The following is a 17,024-nucleotide window of genomic DNA, read 5'->3' as shown; positions in this document are numbered from 1 at the left end:
AACAATGAGAGATAGAAAAGGAACTAAAAAACTCTAATTGACCAAGAATTCGATCTAAACGATATTGGCGCTGTCAGGAGGCATATCTCTTATTGGAGACCACATGAAAAAACACCATAGAATCACCTTCTATTACAATGTCCTTAATGTTTAGTGAAATAGCTAAATCTAGACCAAACAATAAAGCATGGAACTCTGCAGAATTGTTAGATCCAAAACCAATATATTTACAAGCAGCCTTGACAATTTTTGAATTATGATAAAAAATGACAGCTCCAATCCCTGATTTGCTCGAATTGCCCTTAGCAGTCCTGTCAAAGTTTAATTTAAATGTGAATTGTGGAGGAGGGGACCATTTGGCATGCCTATGCTTGACAACATAAGATGACCGTAAGGATACAAACCCATGAGAGGGGAATGACTCGGAGAGCCTTCCAATTCCATGTCACCCAATTATCCCAATGAGAAAAGGAATGCAAATGGTCCAAAATTTTCTAAATAAAGGAGAGAACCACTTCAGAAATGGAAGATTCAATCCTTCCTATGACATCAAACAAGGAAACCGATTATTGTTTGAAAATTCTATGATTCCTCTCAAGCCATATATTCCAAATTACAATAGAAGGAGCAACAATCCAGAGGGAGGAATAGAACGAAGTCGAATACAACAAAGGCCAAGCCATGAATTGGGACAAGAGATTAGAACAAATAGAAGATGTCCATCCAAGCTTGCCAAATGGCCAATACTAACAATCCGATGCAAAAGGATAGTGTAAAAACACATGATCCAAAGATTCTATGAAGAAGCTACAAAACACACAAGGAAACACATCTGTAATCCCAAGTCTATCTAATCTCATCCCAGTAAGGACTCTATCTTGTACTGCTAACCAGGCAAAAGAACCAACTTTAGGAAGACATGTCGAATGCCAAAAGAGATGAGAAGGCCAAGAGGAAGAAGAAGAGGGATGAGACAAAGACTTACAACCATCTTTTACTGTATGAGAACCTGACACACTCTTAGTCCTGATAAAATCATCCTCCATGTCCTGAAATTCTAGCATTCTCTTCTTAAGTTCCTGTACATAAGAATTCTTAAATTCTTGATCTACCAACATAGAATCTATGGATTTCCAATGAAACACGGGTTAAGGACCCGAAACATTAACATAACAGTAATGAGCAACAAACACACCCCAATAACCTTTGACAATATCTAATAATGGAGACCAATCCTGAATATTAGTCATTGTAGCATGCCCATTCCAAACTTCATCCCAAAATATAGCCTTTATCCCATTATGGATTACCCAAGAAAGGTGGGGAAGAATAACCGATCTACAACTAGTAATAAAATTCCAAAAAACTGACCCTTTTGGAAGAGATGAAGCTGTGAATAATTGCTCTCTAGGAACACCTCTCAAATATTTGACAAACATGAGAGAAGCCCATTTACTTGAGGGATCCTTATAGAGATTCCAGACTAACTTTTCCCCCAAATCTCTATTCTGAGTGACTAAATCTCTGATACTCGATCCCCCAAAATTCTTAGGAAGACAAACTTTATCCTAGGCCAAGATAGGGATCTTCTCCTTACCTCCAATAATATCATTCCAAAGGAAATATCTTAAACACGACTTAAGCTCATGAATAAACTTGTGGGGTGTTTGCAAAACAGATATCAAATAAATGGGAATAGCATTAAACATTGATTTGATCAGAAGAATCTTACCAACTAAAGTAAGCCATTTATGGTTCTCTGAAGAAATTCTAGAAGACACCGCATGAACCACTTTGTCCCAAAACATTGTCTTATCCAAACCAACAAAAAAGGGAATGCCTAGATACTTACAAGGAAAATATCCCACCACAAATCTCCAAAATTGAGTCAACCTATTGTGAACTAAAGGGGAAACATTTAGAAAAAAAAAAAAAGATTTGGAGCTATTAACTTTCTAACCAAAAAAAGAAAAATAGTCTGCAATAATTTTCTTGATGACTTTACCCTCTGCCAAAGAAGTAGAATGAAATAGGAGAGTATCATCTACAAATAGACAATGAGATTGTGATACTGGTTAACCATCAATCTTAATTCCCTTCCAAATACGTGATGATCTAGCAGCATGAATAGCCCGACTAAAAGCCTCAGCTAAAAGAATAAACAAAAAAGGGGACAAAGGATCCCTTGCCTAATACCTTGAGAAGAAGTAAAAAACCCAAAAGGGGATCCATTTAGTAAAATTCAAAGTCCATCATAAGAGATGCAGGAAAAAACCCATTTAATCCAACTATGAGAAAAACCAAATTGTCTCATAACAAAGACTAATGAATGCCAGTCCACCCGATCATAAGCTTTGAGGATGTCAAGTTTAAGAATCATAGCTAGAGTCTTCTATAAAGAGATGGAGTGCAAGACCTCATGCACAAAAATAGCACCCTCTGAAGTTTCTGGTACAATTCTACCCTACTCAACATAAATAATCTTAGGAATGAGTTTAGCCAGCCTAACTGAAATTGCTTTAGTGATGATCTTGTACATGGTGTTACATAATGCAATTGGACGGAAATCAGAAAAATATTTAGGATTATCCACCTTAGGGATAATAGCAATAAGAGTTGTATTGAGCTATTTTAGAATGGTTCTATTATGCCTAGACTCCTCAAGATCTAGAAGGACATCATTCCCCACAAAATCCCAACATTTTTGAAAAAACAAAGCAGTGAACCCATCAGGCCCCAGAGCCTTCTCTGGGGACATGGAAAAGACCACCTCTCTTAACTCAAGACTGATAAAAGGAGCCATAAGAATCTTATTATCTTCTTCCTTAATGAGAGGAGGAATAGAATCAACAAAATTACTATTCGAATCCACTATATCAACAGTAAGAAAAGACTTAAAAAATCTAACAGCCTCAGAGGCAATTTCACCCTCATCAAATAGGCAATTCCCATTAGAATCATGAATGCAAGAAACCCTATTACGCTGCCTCCTCAATTTGGTTGAGGAATGAAAAAACTTAGTATTCCTATCACCTTCTATCAACCACAAATCCCTAGACTTATGTCTCCAATAAGATTCCTCATGGGCCAAAACCTCCTCAAGCGAAGATTTTGAATATTTAAGCCTATTAAAGGACAAAGAATCCATACCATCATATAAGATAGGTTCATTCACCTTTTCAATTTCACCCTGTATCCTAGCCTTCTCTCCAAAAATATTCTTAAAATGAAGATAATTGCATTCTCTAATCCTTCCTTCAAGATAAACCATCTTTTTAACACCCTGTATCCTAGCCTTCTCTCCAAAAACATTCTTAAAATGAAGATAATTCCATTCTCTAATCCTTCCTTCAAGATAAACCATATTTTTAACAATCTGATACATCCTAGACCCATTCGCATAAAGGGTAGAGACCCACCTATCTTTCAACAGGGGCAAAAAATATTGATCCCTGAGCCACATCGGTTCAAACTTAAAAGGAAGCTTTCGAGGAGCCTTATCCTCAAGAATAGAGAATAGAATAGGAAAATGGTCTGAACCCGTATAGGGAGAATTGAAGAAAAAAATTCCCAATCAGTACCAAACCAGTTTTCAGATACCAAAAAGCGATCTAATCTCTTTGCAATCTGAAAGAAATTATTTCTCATGTTTGTCCAAGTAAAAGGGCTGTTCTGAGTTTTACAATCAACCAGATTCATACCTTTAATAAAATGAAAAAAATCAACAATAATGTGCTTATTTGGAATAATAACCCTCGATTTCTCTTCAAGACTTGAAATAGCATTGAAGTCCCCCCAAATATCAAAATTACCCTTCAACAAATATGCAATCACAACTAATCTCTCCCAAAGTTTCCTCTTCTCAAGAATATTAATGGGTCAATAATATTAAAAAGCCAGAATTTAGCATTGGAAAATCTACTTTTAACCAAACCTAGCATCCAATTAGAAGAAGAAGCAACTAAAGAAAGGTCCACACTATAGTCATTCCAAAGGAAATAAATTCCTCCCGAAGCCCCCTCAGAAGGAGAGATACAAAATTTACAAAGCTTCCAGGAGGAGAACAAGGACTCAGCAAAAGACAAGTTTAATTTAGTTTCTTGCACCATCACAATATCACACTTCATTAAATACAACTGGGACTTAATCAAGCGTCTTTTTCTAGGGGCATTTAATTCCCTAACATTCCAGGAAATAATCCTCATTGGCCTTGAGGGGAGACTGAGGCTCCCCTCTTCATACAATCAATGTTCTTAGAGATCTTTTCCTCAGTAAAATCCTTCTGAAGACACCTCTTAGAAGCCAAAGACCTTGTAATAGGTGGACTAAATGGCTTATTTTTTCTCTTCCCCTTACAAGAATCCATCAAAGAAAGAAGTGTTGATTGGATTCCAACATCAATTTCCTGTTGGGTCTTGAAATGCTTTGGTTTACAACCCCTCTTCAAAGGGGTAGTGAATGGAGATACTGGAGAGAGTGGTGACTGAATCAATGACAACCTACCTCCACTATCCAAAGGAATATAAGAGACAATAGGAAGCTTATTTTCCTTATCCAGATCAAGCACCTCAAAAGGGTTAGTTGTAGGAAATGCAGACAAATCCTTATTCAACATAACCAAATCATTATCAATAGAAGTAATCACTCTATCTGCTACATCATAATCAAGAGTAATTTTATTCTTGTTAACAATATTTTGAACTTGAGCAATGACATTATCATCTAGAGCAATGAAAGGACTATCCAAAGACTAATGAAAAGTAGAATTAGAAAGAGAACCAAATCTACCCATTTCATAGTTAGGTTTACCAAAAACATTGGCTTGTGAAGGAGGAACATTAACATATTGAGTAGTCAAAGAATTTACTGGATTAGAAGAATTAACCCTATCCGGACCAAAACCACCCCCAGATGGGGCATTCTCACACACGAAGGATGCAGAGGATTAACAAAAGTGGGGATATTAGATCCCTTTAATATATTTTGCATTTTAGCCCATGAGAATGATTCCATGTTAGCAAAATCCTTCTCCATGAAACCAGGAGAAGATTCCAGATCTTTCGAAGTGGAATTGGTCGATACCCTTTTCATATTAAAAAACGGTGCAAAATCCATAATAACAGAAGATTTACCAAACCAATCAGAATCCCTAACAATATTTTGACCCCAAATACCAGCAACAGATCTAATATTGCAAGTCTGAGGAAGAGAAGTGCTTGAGTTAACCAAAACACAAATTCTAACAAGGAACATATCATCCTCAAACACCGAATGAGAATAAAAATTTACCAAAAGAATCCCCAATTTTTTGTAAAATATCAGAATCAACAAATTCAAATGGCAATTGAAGAAGCTTAAACCAAATTGGAGTCTGTTTGGAAGAGACCCAAGAGGGCTCAAAGAGGGGTTTCCATAAATCAACAAAAATTAAATTCCTACCCAGCCAAAAGAATGGAACCTCCAAAGCCTTATTCCTAGCTTTTTCTGAATCAAAAACAACAATGAAAGAACTAGCAGACAAAACATGAAAGTATAAAGTGCCATACCAATGCATATGAATCTTATATTGCAATTTTGAAAGGGTAATACCATCACCCTAAACCTAAATAATGAGCACAAGAGATTGAAGATCACAAGCTTTCTTACCCAAGGGGTTAGCACAAACATTAATTAAGGGCACTGGAACGTCTGCGACTTATCAACCCCCAAACTATGGCTAGCAACCACAGGGTTACAGATGTAACCTGAGGTATCCACAAAAATCTCTCGTGGTGGTAAACACGAATTAGGGTTCAACAAAGGCTGGTTTTCAACAGATGCTCACAGATTGGGGGAAATCCTAAAACAATCTTTCTGCCCATCTTTCAAATTAGGGACTGAAGCAGAGGGCGCCTTACCACTGACATTGACGACATCCTTCGATGCCCTATTTTTATCAATCCCACTCCCTCCATGCCAACGCATTACAGGAACCCTCTTTCCAATCCTTTGTCAATTTCCCGAAACAAAATTTCCGTTGGGTTTAAAAAAGACCTGAAAGTATTTAGAAACAGGATGACGAAATTTCTTCCCTTGAAAACCCTTCTCATTAAATTGACCATTATGTTGCATCGCTACCATGTTTACCCATTTCCCTCCATGAAATACCCATTGTGGAATGTGGTCCATGTGTTGTCCAAAGGGATCCACAGGTGGCAGAGGATCCTCAAATGCTTCATCCCCCCAAACATGATTCTGAAAAATATCCCCCATAGCGAAAAATTGTAGACCCCTATTTTAAAACTCTATTTATTATTTGTTGTTTAATAGTCAGAGTTCAATAATTTTCATCTCAAAGGTTTTATATATATTTTCATAATTTAAGAGCATTAATCTTATGTCTACATTTATGTAGAAAAATTTTAAAATGGAACATAGTCCATAAAAAATAAGTGAAGCTAGATTTACAATCTTTGAAATTCCACAATTTTTTAAAAAATGTTTAATAATGCAACAAACAATAAAACTTAGCCAAAAAAATATGTTTGTCAACAATTAAAAAGTTTATGTAAAAATCTTGTAAATTATCATTTATTAATTATATGATTAAATACTTCTATTTTCCTTTCCTTTCATTTACTTTTCAATCTGTGTAATCTCTCTTATGATGATTAGATTTGATAATAACGAATTATTTTCTTGATTTAAACACACTTTCTCCTTTATATTTGTAATTCGAGCAAATTGTTGATGTTTGATTATTTTTTAAGTTTGGAATCCTAAAAAGTCATCCATTTAATATTGTTTTTTCTATTAATGTCTTTCCTAATTTTTAATTTCTCTTTAATTATTACTATATACTTTTCGTTAGTCTAATATATTTTAATACACATTTCTTCTTATAATATCTCACCTATTTTTCTTCTTAATGGATTTTTTAATTGACTAAAATTACTATTATATAATATGATGTTAAGTCATTTTTTTTTCAATTTTTTACCATTCTATTTAAATTTCAATATGTATATTCAACAATCAAACTTAATAATATGTTATTTCATCTTGTCTTATCTTCTTATTATTTAATTAAGGGTAAAATGTGGGTTTTTGAAAGAGACAAAACTCTTGAAACCTAGGAAACAAGACTTCCAAATCAACAATAAACAACTTGCTAAATGGACAATGAGATGAGATTGTGAGAATGTGACAAATAAACTTCATAAAATAGAGATGTTAAAGACCTACATTATCTTGGATCTCAACTTGGCAACACAAAGCCTTTATCTAGGCGTGGAATTCAAAAACATGTTTAGGAAGATATTTCTTCTTCGTTTGTACAATAGTCTATTAGATCAAAGTTATCCACATCCCTACTTTATAGGAAGAGTACCTAGCACCATTTCCCCAATATAAAGAATTGATGAGAGAGGATAGCATACCAAAGATAGACAAGTAGGCTTGCTAGTGGTCTTAGTTGATTATAAATTACTAGAAAACACAGGCTATATATAGGCACAATAGGATCCAAATCAATGTCAACAAATACCAATGCTAAGGGTATTTCAAGAAGGAGAGGCATATCATTGGTGATAGGGGAGTCAAGAGGAGGTCAAGGAATTGCAAAACGATGAAGAAACTATAACGTCATAAATTGTACGCACTTGCTAAAGCGGTACAATTTAACACCTAGTTTAGCACCCGCCTTAGTGCATTTTACATTTTGCATTGCATTGCTCCTTTAGCACTTAATTAATCAAATTAATTAGGTCTAAGGTCCTATTTCATCATCCTTCACATCATAAAGTCAGGCCCTTTCGTTAAAGTGTGCCCCTTTTCATTTTATTTCTCCAATACATCATCTAATCAAAAACCCTAATTAAGTCCTATTTCAAACTTGGGGGCTTGATTTCGGGGGTCAAAACATCTCGAAATCACCTGTAACTTTGAGATTCTCTCTAAAATCATCATATCTGACGGCCCTGAAAATTTGGTGAAAAGTTGTCGGGACCGTGGCGCCCGGAGTGCACACGGTCCCGGACATTTTTCCCAAAATTTTAGGAGCGCGATCCAATCATAAAATAAAGCTTAACGCCAAGAAATTGGCGGGATATTCAATCTCTAGGTCGGCCAAAAGATGAAATTGCGACCTAGGGTTTCATACATAAGAGCTCTCTTTCTTCATTTGAAAGGATCAGATTTTTGTTTCCAGGAACCTCATATGCAGCGAAAGAGCAGATCTTTGAAGACTTCAACATCTTACAACATCCCTCTATCAAGCATTTATCAATTCCACTCATCCATTTAGGGCTTGGAAGACATTGAAGAACAATAGGAGATTACCGACTAAAGATTGGCTTGTACCTCTCCCTTGAGGGTTGGGTATGATTTCATGTTGTTTTCATGTCTTTGCATAAGCTTCAATATCTCATTTATTCATGCTTTAGATCACTTTGCATCTTGATTTAGAGCATTTACATTATCATTTACAAGCAATTAGGGTTTACTTTCTAGGTTGCTCTAGTTTGCTTTCTTGCATTTTAGGACCTTGCACACACACTAGGTCTGCACACACAATACATTTTACAAAACAAATTGGCTATTTGTGGAGGTGGAAATCACCGAAGCGGGGGTTTGACTAAGGCAAAACCCTATATAGCCACCCATACACCCTTTTTCAGATATAAGTGCAGGTTTCAGGACTCGGACCACGCCGCAGGATACAGATCCGGAGAGAACAGGTCGAGACAGCACTCTGCATCAAATTGCAGAGCAAAAGACTGGGACAGGGGTGCTGGGTGCCCTGGTCCTGCTAGGATAGGCGCACTAGGTGCCCTGGTCCCTGGGATAGAGGTGCTGGGCACCCTGGTCCTCCGGACAGACAGCATTTTTGACAGTTTTCGACAGTGTTCTAGAGTACAAAACAGCAGTTTCCGGTGCAGTTTCAGGTGCAGAATCAGGACAATGGCGCTCGCACCCCCGTCCCGAACATTTTCAGTCTGATTTTGACTCCGGGTATGCATTTTCATTCTTGTTTTATCCTTGTGTTTACAGCTTTCCATTGTTTAGGTTCAATTCTGCAATCTTGTTGTTAGTTCATACTTGCATTTTAGGGTTAGGAATTGGACTTGCATAATCTTACCTTTCAATTACAACAAAGGAATAGAAACCTTAATAGGTAGCCCATGGCTCTCTCTTTCACAAAAAGAAGTAGCCAATTGTGCAATACCTCTAGGCTCTTTCGTATTCCATAATGTGTGACAAGAGGTAGGACTAGGGCATGATAACCTAGTCTTGCTTTTTCCCCCACACATTTTGGTGAACCCGACGTGAATCTATCATTTCTTCTTCTTGCATTGCATTTGTTAGATCTAGATCTAGATTTAGTGTGTTTTCATTTCATTTTCATTAAAAAGAGAAAAAAAAAAAAAAAAAGAGAGTGTGTTTCTTTGCATTGTGTGTTTAATTTTCATGCAACTTTCATTTCAAAATGTCAGACTTTTATTTGCAAAATGTTCATGCTTATGATGATTATTATGAGTATAGCCAAGATGAATTAGATGAAGCTTTAGATGAGTTTTTGAACCCTAAGGATGCCAAACCTTCATTTTACCAAAAACTCATAAACCTTGTTACTATGCCATTTCGTTGTGATGAGAAAGATAAGTTGAATGATTCCTCTCAAAGGTACATTCCTATCAACTCTTCCACTAAATCTAGTAACATGGTTGTTTTCAACAATCCCCTCTATGAGGAGATGTCTCCTTTTGAATCAAAAGATAAACCTTTTAATAGATATGATCATGCTTTGTTGGATGATGCTCTTGATGACTTTGTGGCTTTATCGAAATCTTTAAACAAGAACAAGACTTCTAAATTAGTTAACATGATAAACTTGAATGAGCATAAAAAGCCTCTCTTTGAAGTCCAAGGAGCTTATCCTTCTCCCACCTTTCAAGTTCCTAAATCACCTCTCCTTACTGTCCAAGGAGGGTATGATCATGATTCCTTTCGTACTCCGAATAAACCAATCATCATTGTGCAAGGAAGAAAACCTATAAGTCCTTATAGTTATGCCAAGCAAATAACTAGAGAGAGTTATCATGCGGTTGCCCATACTTATCATACCAGAAATAATAGGCAGCCTAGTCCTCCTCCTGTTATTCCAGTTTCTCTTCTGAATCCTCAACCGATTCTTCCACAAGCTCCCTGTATTTCACAAGTTCTTAGTAAGGAATATGATCTCATAGAACAACTTAAGGTTACCCCTGCTAAGATATCCCTTTGGGATTTGATTCAAACTTCTTCCACTCATCATGGAATGTTACAAGATGCCTTGAAAGATTTGAATGTTCCTCCACCGAATACATCTAGTAATATAGCATCTTTGGTTAACTCTGTGATGAATCCTAAAGCTCAAATTGTGTTTACCCAAGATGAGTTGCCTACTAGTGAAATCCAACATCAGTATGATCCCTTGATGATTTTGGTTATCATGAAAGACACTGCTATAAGACGAACACTAGTGGATAATGGCTCTGGTCTCAATGTGTGTAGCATTAATCTTTTGCATAAGATGAATGTGGATACATCCTTAATTGAACCGGACTCTCATCCTATTCGAGGCTTTGATAATGTGGCTAAAACTTCATTAGGTACTATCACCTTACCCATCACAATGGGGCCTGTTACTTTGCCTACACCTATCCATGTTATGTCGGGAAATCTAACGTACAACTTGCTACTAGGGAGACCTTGGATTCACAGTATGCAAGCTGTCCCCTCTACATTGCATAGACAAGTTAAATTTATTTATAACAATAAGACATATACCTTGATAGGTGATACTAATTTTCAAGCTTGTTTTCAAACATCTACTTCCAAGGGGGGTTCTTCTAAGCCATCCTCATCTAGTGATGACTTTTTAAATAAGATACCTATCGATGAATCCTCGCTCTCCGATGATCAAAATTCTTTGGATGAGTCTGGAGCTCCTGAAGAAGATTCTTCTCGACTTGAAACTACACATAAGAAGGATTTTGATCCTGGGAAGATCCTCAAAGAAGACGATTGGGGATCTCTTGATTTTAATCCCACCTTTGTAGGTGAATATAAGGTTCCTTCTAGAGAGCTTAAAGTTGAAAAGAAGGAAGAAGCTAAAAATCAATCAATCTTACCCGAACCTATGAGTAATAATTTTGTGGCCACTTCTCAAACTTCTTCTCCTCACACCTCTAATTATGAAGAGTTTGATTCTTTGTCTTATGAAAAACCACCTTCTCTTCCTGAAATGGCTGATCGTTATGGTCATGGTTTTCACATTTTTGCTAAGCATGGGTATCATGGAAATGGTTGTGGTGCTCATGAACAAGGGATAAAAGTTCCTCTAGAGACTAATTTTCACAGTTATGCCTTTGGACTTGGCTATAATCCCTGCAAGCGCACTAAAGCTTCTAAAAGACCATGCATTAGTGTTAATGTTATTTCTACATCTCTATCAATGCAACACCCTGAGTATATTGATGGGGATCCTTCGTGTGCTTGTGCTTTTGACGTTTTCCCTACTAATGATGCTTTAGCTGAATTTTTAGGAGCATATGACACTCTTCCTCGTTATCATCACAATAGGGGACTCCCTTATTGTTTGAACACTGAAGCCTACTTTGGAAAAGAGACGGATAATGATGAGATTGTGAAAGAATTCCCTCAGCTAAAGGATACTCCTCAACAAAGTAATCTTCTCATAAGTGACACCACTGATGTTAAGATGGACCCTTGCAATAAAGAGAAAGTTATTAAAATTGGAAAATGTTTGGATGAAGAGGAACAAAAACAATATGAAGATTTATTGCATGAATTCCCCGAGATCTTTTCTTGGACATACTCTGACATGCCTGGTATAGATCCTAAGATTGTTACTCATAACATTGTCTTAGTTCCTAATGCTAAGCCCGTGAAACAAAAGATTCGAAAAATGAATCCTAAGGTGGCTCTGCTTGTTAAGGCTGAGATTGAAAAGTTATTGGAGGCTGGATTTATCCGCCCTATTGATTATTCCCCATGGATTTCAAATATTGTCATTGTGGCTAAACCAGATAACAAAATAAGAATGTGTACCGACTTTCAGGATCTAAATAAGGCTTCTTTAAAAGATGATTTTCCTCTTCCAAACATTGACATGATAGTTGATTCTATGGCAGGACATGCCTTGTTATCCTTCATGGATGGTTTTTCAGGATACAATCAAATTTTTATTAACCCTCAAGATCAATTCAAAACCGCTTTCACCACTCCTTGGGGTACGTTTTGTTGGATAATGATGCTTTTGGACTTAAAAATGCCGGTGCAACTTATCAACGAGCGATGACCCTTATCTTTCATGATTATATGCATAAGATTTTAGACGATTATGTTGATGACATTTTAGCCAAATCCTTTCTTCGCATGGATCATATTAAAATCCTTTGTCAAATCTTTGAAAGAATTCGTAGATATCACATGCGCTTGAATCCCTGAAAATGTGTTTTTGGTGTGGATAGTGGAAAACTATTAGGATTCATAGTTTCGCATCGTGGGATTGAGGTGGACACTAAGAAAATAGATGCTATTGTCAACATGCCACCTCCTAGAAATGTGTCTCAACTTGCGGATCGTACCTTTCCTTTTACTCAACTCCTTAAAAAGGATATCACTTTTCAATGGAATGAGGATTGTCAGCAAGCATTTGAAGATTTAAAAGTGTATTTGGCTAGTCCTCCTATTCTTCAACCTGCCGAACCTTCTAAACCCTTCCTTCTGTATACAGCTGCTTCCTCTCATGCTCTCGCAGCATTGTTGGCACAACATGATAAAGATGGTAAGGAATGTCCGGTTTATTACATAAGCCATACCTTACTCGATTATGAGACCCGATATTCTGTGATAGAAAGACAATGCTTGGCCTTAGTGTTTGCGACTCAGAAATTGAGACATTATCTCTTAAACTCAGAAGTCCACGTCATGGTAAAGTTTGATCCGTTGAAGCATCTTTTCTCTAAAACTGATTTATCAGGACGCCTAGCTAAGTGGGTTATGATGTTAACTGAATTTGACCTTAAATTTGTTTCACAAAGAGCAATTAAAGGGCAAGTGTTGACCGATCACCTAGCTGAGGCCCCTTCACCTTTCTCCGTCCCTAACCCTGAGTCTTTTCCTGACGACTTCATTCTTTCTATAGAGAAAGATGAAACTTGGGAGTTATACTTTGATGGCTCTAAGTGTCGTACGGGATCGAGGGCAGGTGTTGTTCTGATTTCTCCTACAAAGAAACCCATTCCCTTATCCTATCGTCTAAATTTCCTGTGTACCAATAACATTGCTGAGTATGAGGCTCTTATAGCGGGAACAAAAGCAACCTTAGCTCTGAACATAAAACACATACATATCTATGGAGATTCGCAATTGATTATAAGACAAGTAACAAGAATATATCAAGAAAAACAAGACAAATTATCACAATATAAAGACCTTGCCATCTCTTTATTACAAAAATTTGATTCTTATACCATGGAACCTGTTCCTCGAAAAGATAATCGACATGCGGATGCAATGGCATGTGTGGCTTCTCTTGTATCTTTAGAGGACCCTGTGGTTGATCTTAAATTTGTTATTCACAACCTTATTTCTCCAGCTATTGTAGATGATCCTAGTCTGGTAACATGTTGTGACTTCATAGACTTAGATGAATGGTACTCGCATATCGTAAGATATTTGACCGATGGTACCTTTCCTGATTCCGCTAATAGAAACACTAGGGCTAGAATCCGCAAGCTGTCTGCTAGATATATCATTCTTTCTAATGTCCTTTACCGAAGGGGTTATGATGGTCTTCTCCTTCGCTGTCTTAACAAATCAGAAATCCCTGTTGCTCTTGAAGAGGCACATTCAGGTGCCTGTGGGGGGCATTTTGGAGGCAAATCCTTGGTTCATAGATTGCTTCGTATGGGATACTATTGGCAAACTATGCAGAAGGATTCTTTTTCATTTGTTAAGAAATGTCATCAATGTCAACAACATAATAATCTGATTCATGCTCTTGCCCAAGAACTCCGTTCTCAAGTAGCTTCTTGGCCTTTTTCCGCATGGGGTTTGGATCTTATTGGTAAAATCTCTCCTCCTTCATCTCAAGGACACACCTTCATTATAACCGCAACAGATTACTTTACGAAGTGGGTAGAAGCTATTCCCGTTCGCTCTACCACTGCTGAAGTGATTTGTCAATTTCTTCTAGAAAACATTATTTCTCGATTCGGGATACCTTCTACTATAATCTCAGATAATGGGACATCATTTAAGAACAAGGACGTGAAGAAATTCCTCGAGAAGTATCATATCAAACATCGATTTTCTACACCATACTATCCTCAGTCAAATGGTCAAGCCGAATCATCCAATAAAATAATCGAACAAATTCTTCGCAAAACTGTGAATAAGCATGGTAAGGATTGGAGTAACTAGCTAATCTATGCTCTTTGGGCCTACCGAACGAGTGTGCAAATTGCTACGGGAACTTCTCCTTATAATCTTGTTTATGGTGTTGATGCTATTATGCCTTTAGAGCTAGAGATTCCATCACTTAGGGTTTCTCTCAAAGGTATAGTAGATGGTGACTCTTATAGAGAACAACGACTTCAACAGCTTGAGATGCTTGATGAACAGCGTATAAACGCTCTTGAGCATATTCAAGCGTATCACAAAACTCTACAACAAAGCTATAATGATAAGGTTATTCAACGTTCCTTCTCAGTAGGTGACTTAGTCCTTTATGAGAATCAGCGCAATGTGAATGCCTTACCTATAGAAAAGGGAAAATTTAGTCCTAATTGGCTTGGACCATATATCGTTATTGAGGATTATGGATCAAGTGCTTACAAAATAGCGGATGTAGACGGTACGCCTCCTAAAGAACCTATAAATGCTATGCACTTGCGTAGATATTATGCTTAATTCTTCATTCCTTATTTATCTTCTTTTCAGTTCTTCAACATTGGGTAATATGTTAATATCTCCTAATTAGAGCAAAATAGAATTAAATGTTATGATGTTTAATCTATATTGCTTCGTTCTTGACAAGCGTGTTTCCTTACTTCATAGTTTGTCTTGAATTCATTTATGTAAGTTGTAAAAGATTTACATTTCCATTATGCTAGCATATTATACAGTGTCTTTATGTGTTAAGTAGAATCGTATCATGTTGTGTTTAAGTTCAAAATTAAATCACGTTAGTTATATGATTCTTAGACTTAATGCATATTTCTTCCCTATCATCAATGTAGTACTTGATTAAATTAAGTCACACATGTATCAATTTAATCATGGTGCATTGAGAAATCAATCGCATGGAAATTAAATTCTGAACATACATGTACATTTACCAAATGTATTAGATTTAATCAAAGCAAAATATACATTGTTTTAAGCATTAAAGATAACACATTTGAGACAAAAGAGAAGCATGTATATATACATATATATATGTGGATCGTATACAAATATAGGTCACTATACATCCAAAATGTGACCTCTCCTACATCATAAAATCATCTCCTATCTCTAGGACTAGTGGCTGGAGAGTGTCGACTGGACGCTCCCTCCTGATCTGGCCGTGAAGGTGGACCCATGGGTGTGTAGCGTGATACAGACCGTGAGTGACTCCGAGAGGAACTCCTACAATCCCTATCCATAAGGATCGCGCGATAGGTGGTAGCCTCGGCCTGAGCTGCTGCTAGATCTCGCTGCACCCGCTGAAGGTCCTCTGATAAGACTCTCTCTCTCTCCCTCCATATGTCTACCTGTACTCGGAATGGGGAAAACAAGTCCTCATGCCGACCCACGTTCCCCTGAGGCCTATAGGCAATCTGTGAGGAACTGGGGATCTGTGCTATCGTGGAAATGTCTGTCACTGCCTGCTGAATCAGGGAACGCCACTCCTGCACATTAGCTGTGGTAGTAGAATAGATTTTTGTATTAGTACCATTCTATATCATCAAAACATTAATAATCAATTTAAACCTACTATACCTGGGTCTCCCTCACGCCAGTAGGGATCATGATATGGTAGCATCTGTGATTGGGATCTACTAGGCTCCCCTCGCTCGACTAATCTGTGCACGATGGGTGTAGGCTGGACGGTACTAGGAACAGGTCTCCGTATCGCCTCATGTTCCCCCTGTTGGGGAATAAGAGGAGGATCCAGAGCTATGGTATCATCCCCTGAATGGTGAGGAGATGCATCTAACTCCTCCTCATCATCTCTATCCTCATCTGCATCCTCATCCTCATCTGCATCCTCGTTCTCCTCATCATCAGTTCTCTCCTCCTCGTCCTCATCTCTATCTGTGTCCTCCTCCTCCTCGGCGCTGGGCTGATCGCCTGTAGGTGGATCAAGATCTCCCGCCTCCTCATAACCCTCTCCCTCCTCTGGCTCCTCTGACCTGGATCCCTGGTCCTCATCTCGGTCTCCATGTCTCCATGGGCCTGGATGGCCTGTCGGGTGATCCGGTGGAAAGATAGGACCTAGATCTGATCTCATAAACCATGAGACATACCTGCGCTGTGCTCCAGGCTCTGCAGAATAATCAGTGACTACATCCTGATCAAATCCCTCTATATCTGTAGTCTCGATGTCATCTATCGTCGGTCTCGCTACTGCTCTAGGTCTGGGAAGGACCCGTGAGTGTCGAGTATAGATGGGCACATCGGCTGGAACACACTGCTCTAGCCTGAACTGCCTCCGTACTCGGTCAAAGTAGAAAGGGACTATGATGTGTGAATATCATCCCTGCAGTAGGCAGTTCCTCTGTAAGCATGCTAACTATCTCTCCATCCCATCCCATCTGTGCATCCGCAGGTAAGGTCTCCACACTGTCACCTCGGCTGTCAGTCTATCAAAAATCACTCTCCAATATAACAGATCTCCAAATCTCCACTCGTTGGTAAGTGGATAAGCAAACAACCTAGGTCGCTCGCTATCCGTACTCAGCGAAAAGCCAACAGGCCTAGTGCATGTG

General features: G+C 37.8%; 2 protein-coding genes across 3 annotated transcripts in view; both read right to left on the bottom strand.

The window, feature by feature from the left end:
- LOC131031249 (uncharacterized) overlaps window positions 1-17,024 on the bottom strand; it is a 52,411-nt gene that overhangs the window by 3,192 nt on the left and 32,195 nt on the right. The gene's annotated exons all lie outside the window — the stretch shown is intronic.
- On the bottom strand, window positions 15,500-16,561 carry LOC131031247 (uncharacterized). The gene is made up of 2 exons (XM_057962303.2): window positions 16,036-16,561; window positions 15,500-15,955 (listed from the first exon to the last, which is right to left on the bottom strand). Exons 1-2 carry the CDS (start codon window positions 16,544-16,546, stop codon window positions 15,555-15,557), a joined length of 912 nt encoding a protein of 303 aa, XP_057818286.2. The 5' UTR covers window positions 16,547-16,561; the 3' UTR covers window positions 15,500-15,554.

Source organism: Cryptomeria japonica, chromosome 8, assembly GCF_030272615.1.
Source record: "Cryptomeria japonica chromosome 8, Sugi_1.0, whole genome shotgun sequence".
Lineage (NCBI taxonomy): Eukaryota > Viridiplantae > Streptophyta > Pinopsida > Cupressales > Cupressaceae > Cryptomeria > Cryptomeria japonica.
Note: the sequence above shows the minus strand (reverse complement) of the source record. Positions and strands in the feature narration are given on the sequence as shown.

Excerpts from the sequence above, each read along its gene's own strand:
- LOC131031247 (XM_057962303.2), bottom strand. The coding sequence starts at position 16,546 with ATGAGATCAGATCTAGGTCCTATCTTTCCACCGGATCACCCGACAGGC. Across the intron at positions 15,956-16,035 it reads CTGGCGTGAGGGAGACCCAG|CTAATGTGCAGGAGTGGCGT; the intron begins GTATAGTAGGTT and ends CTACTACCACAG.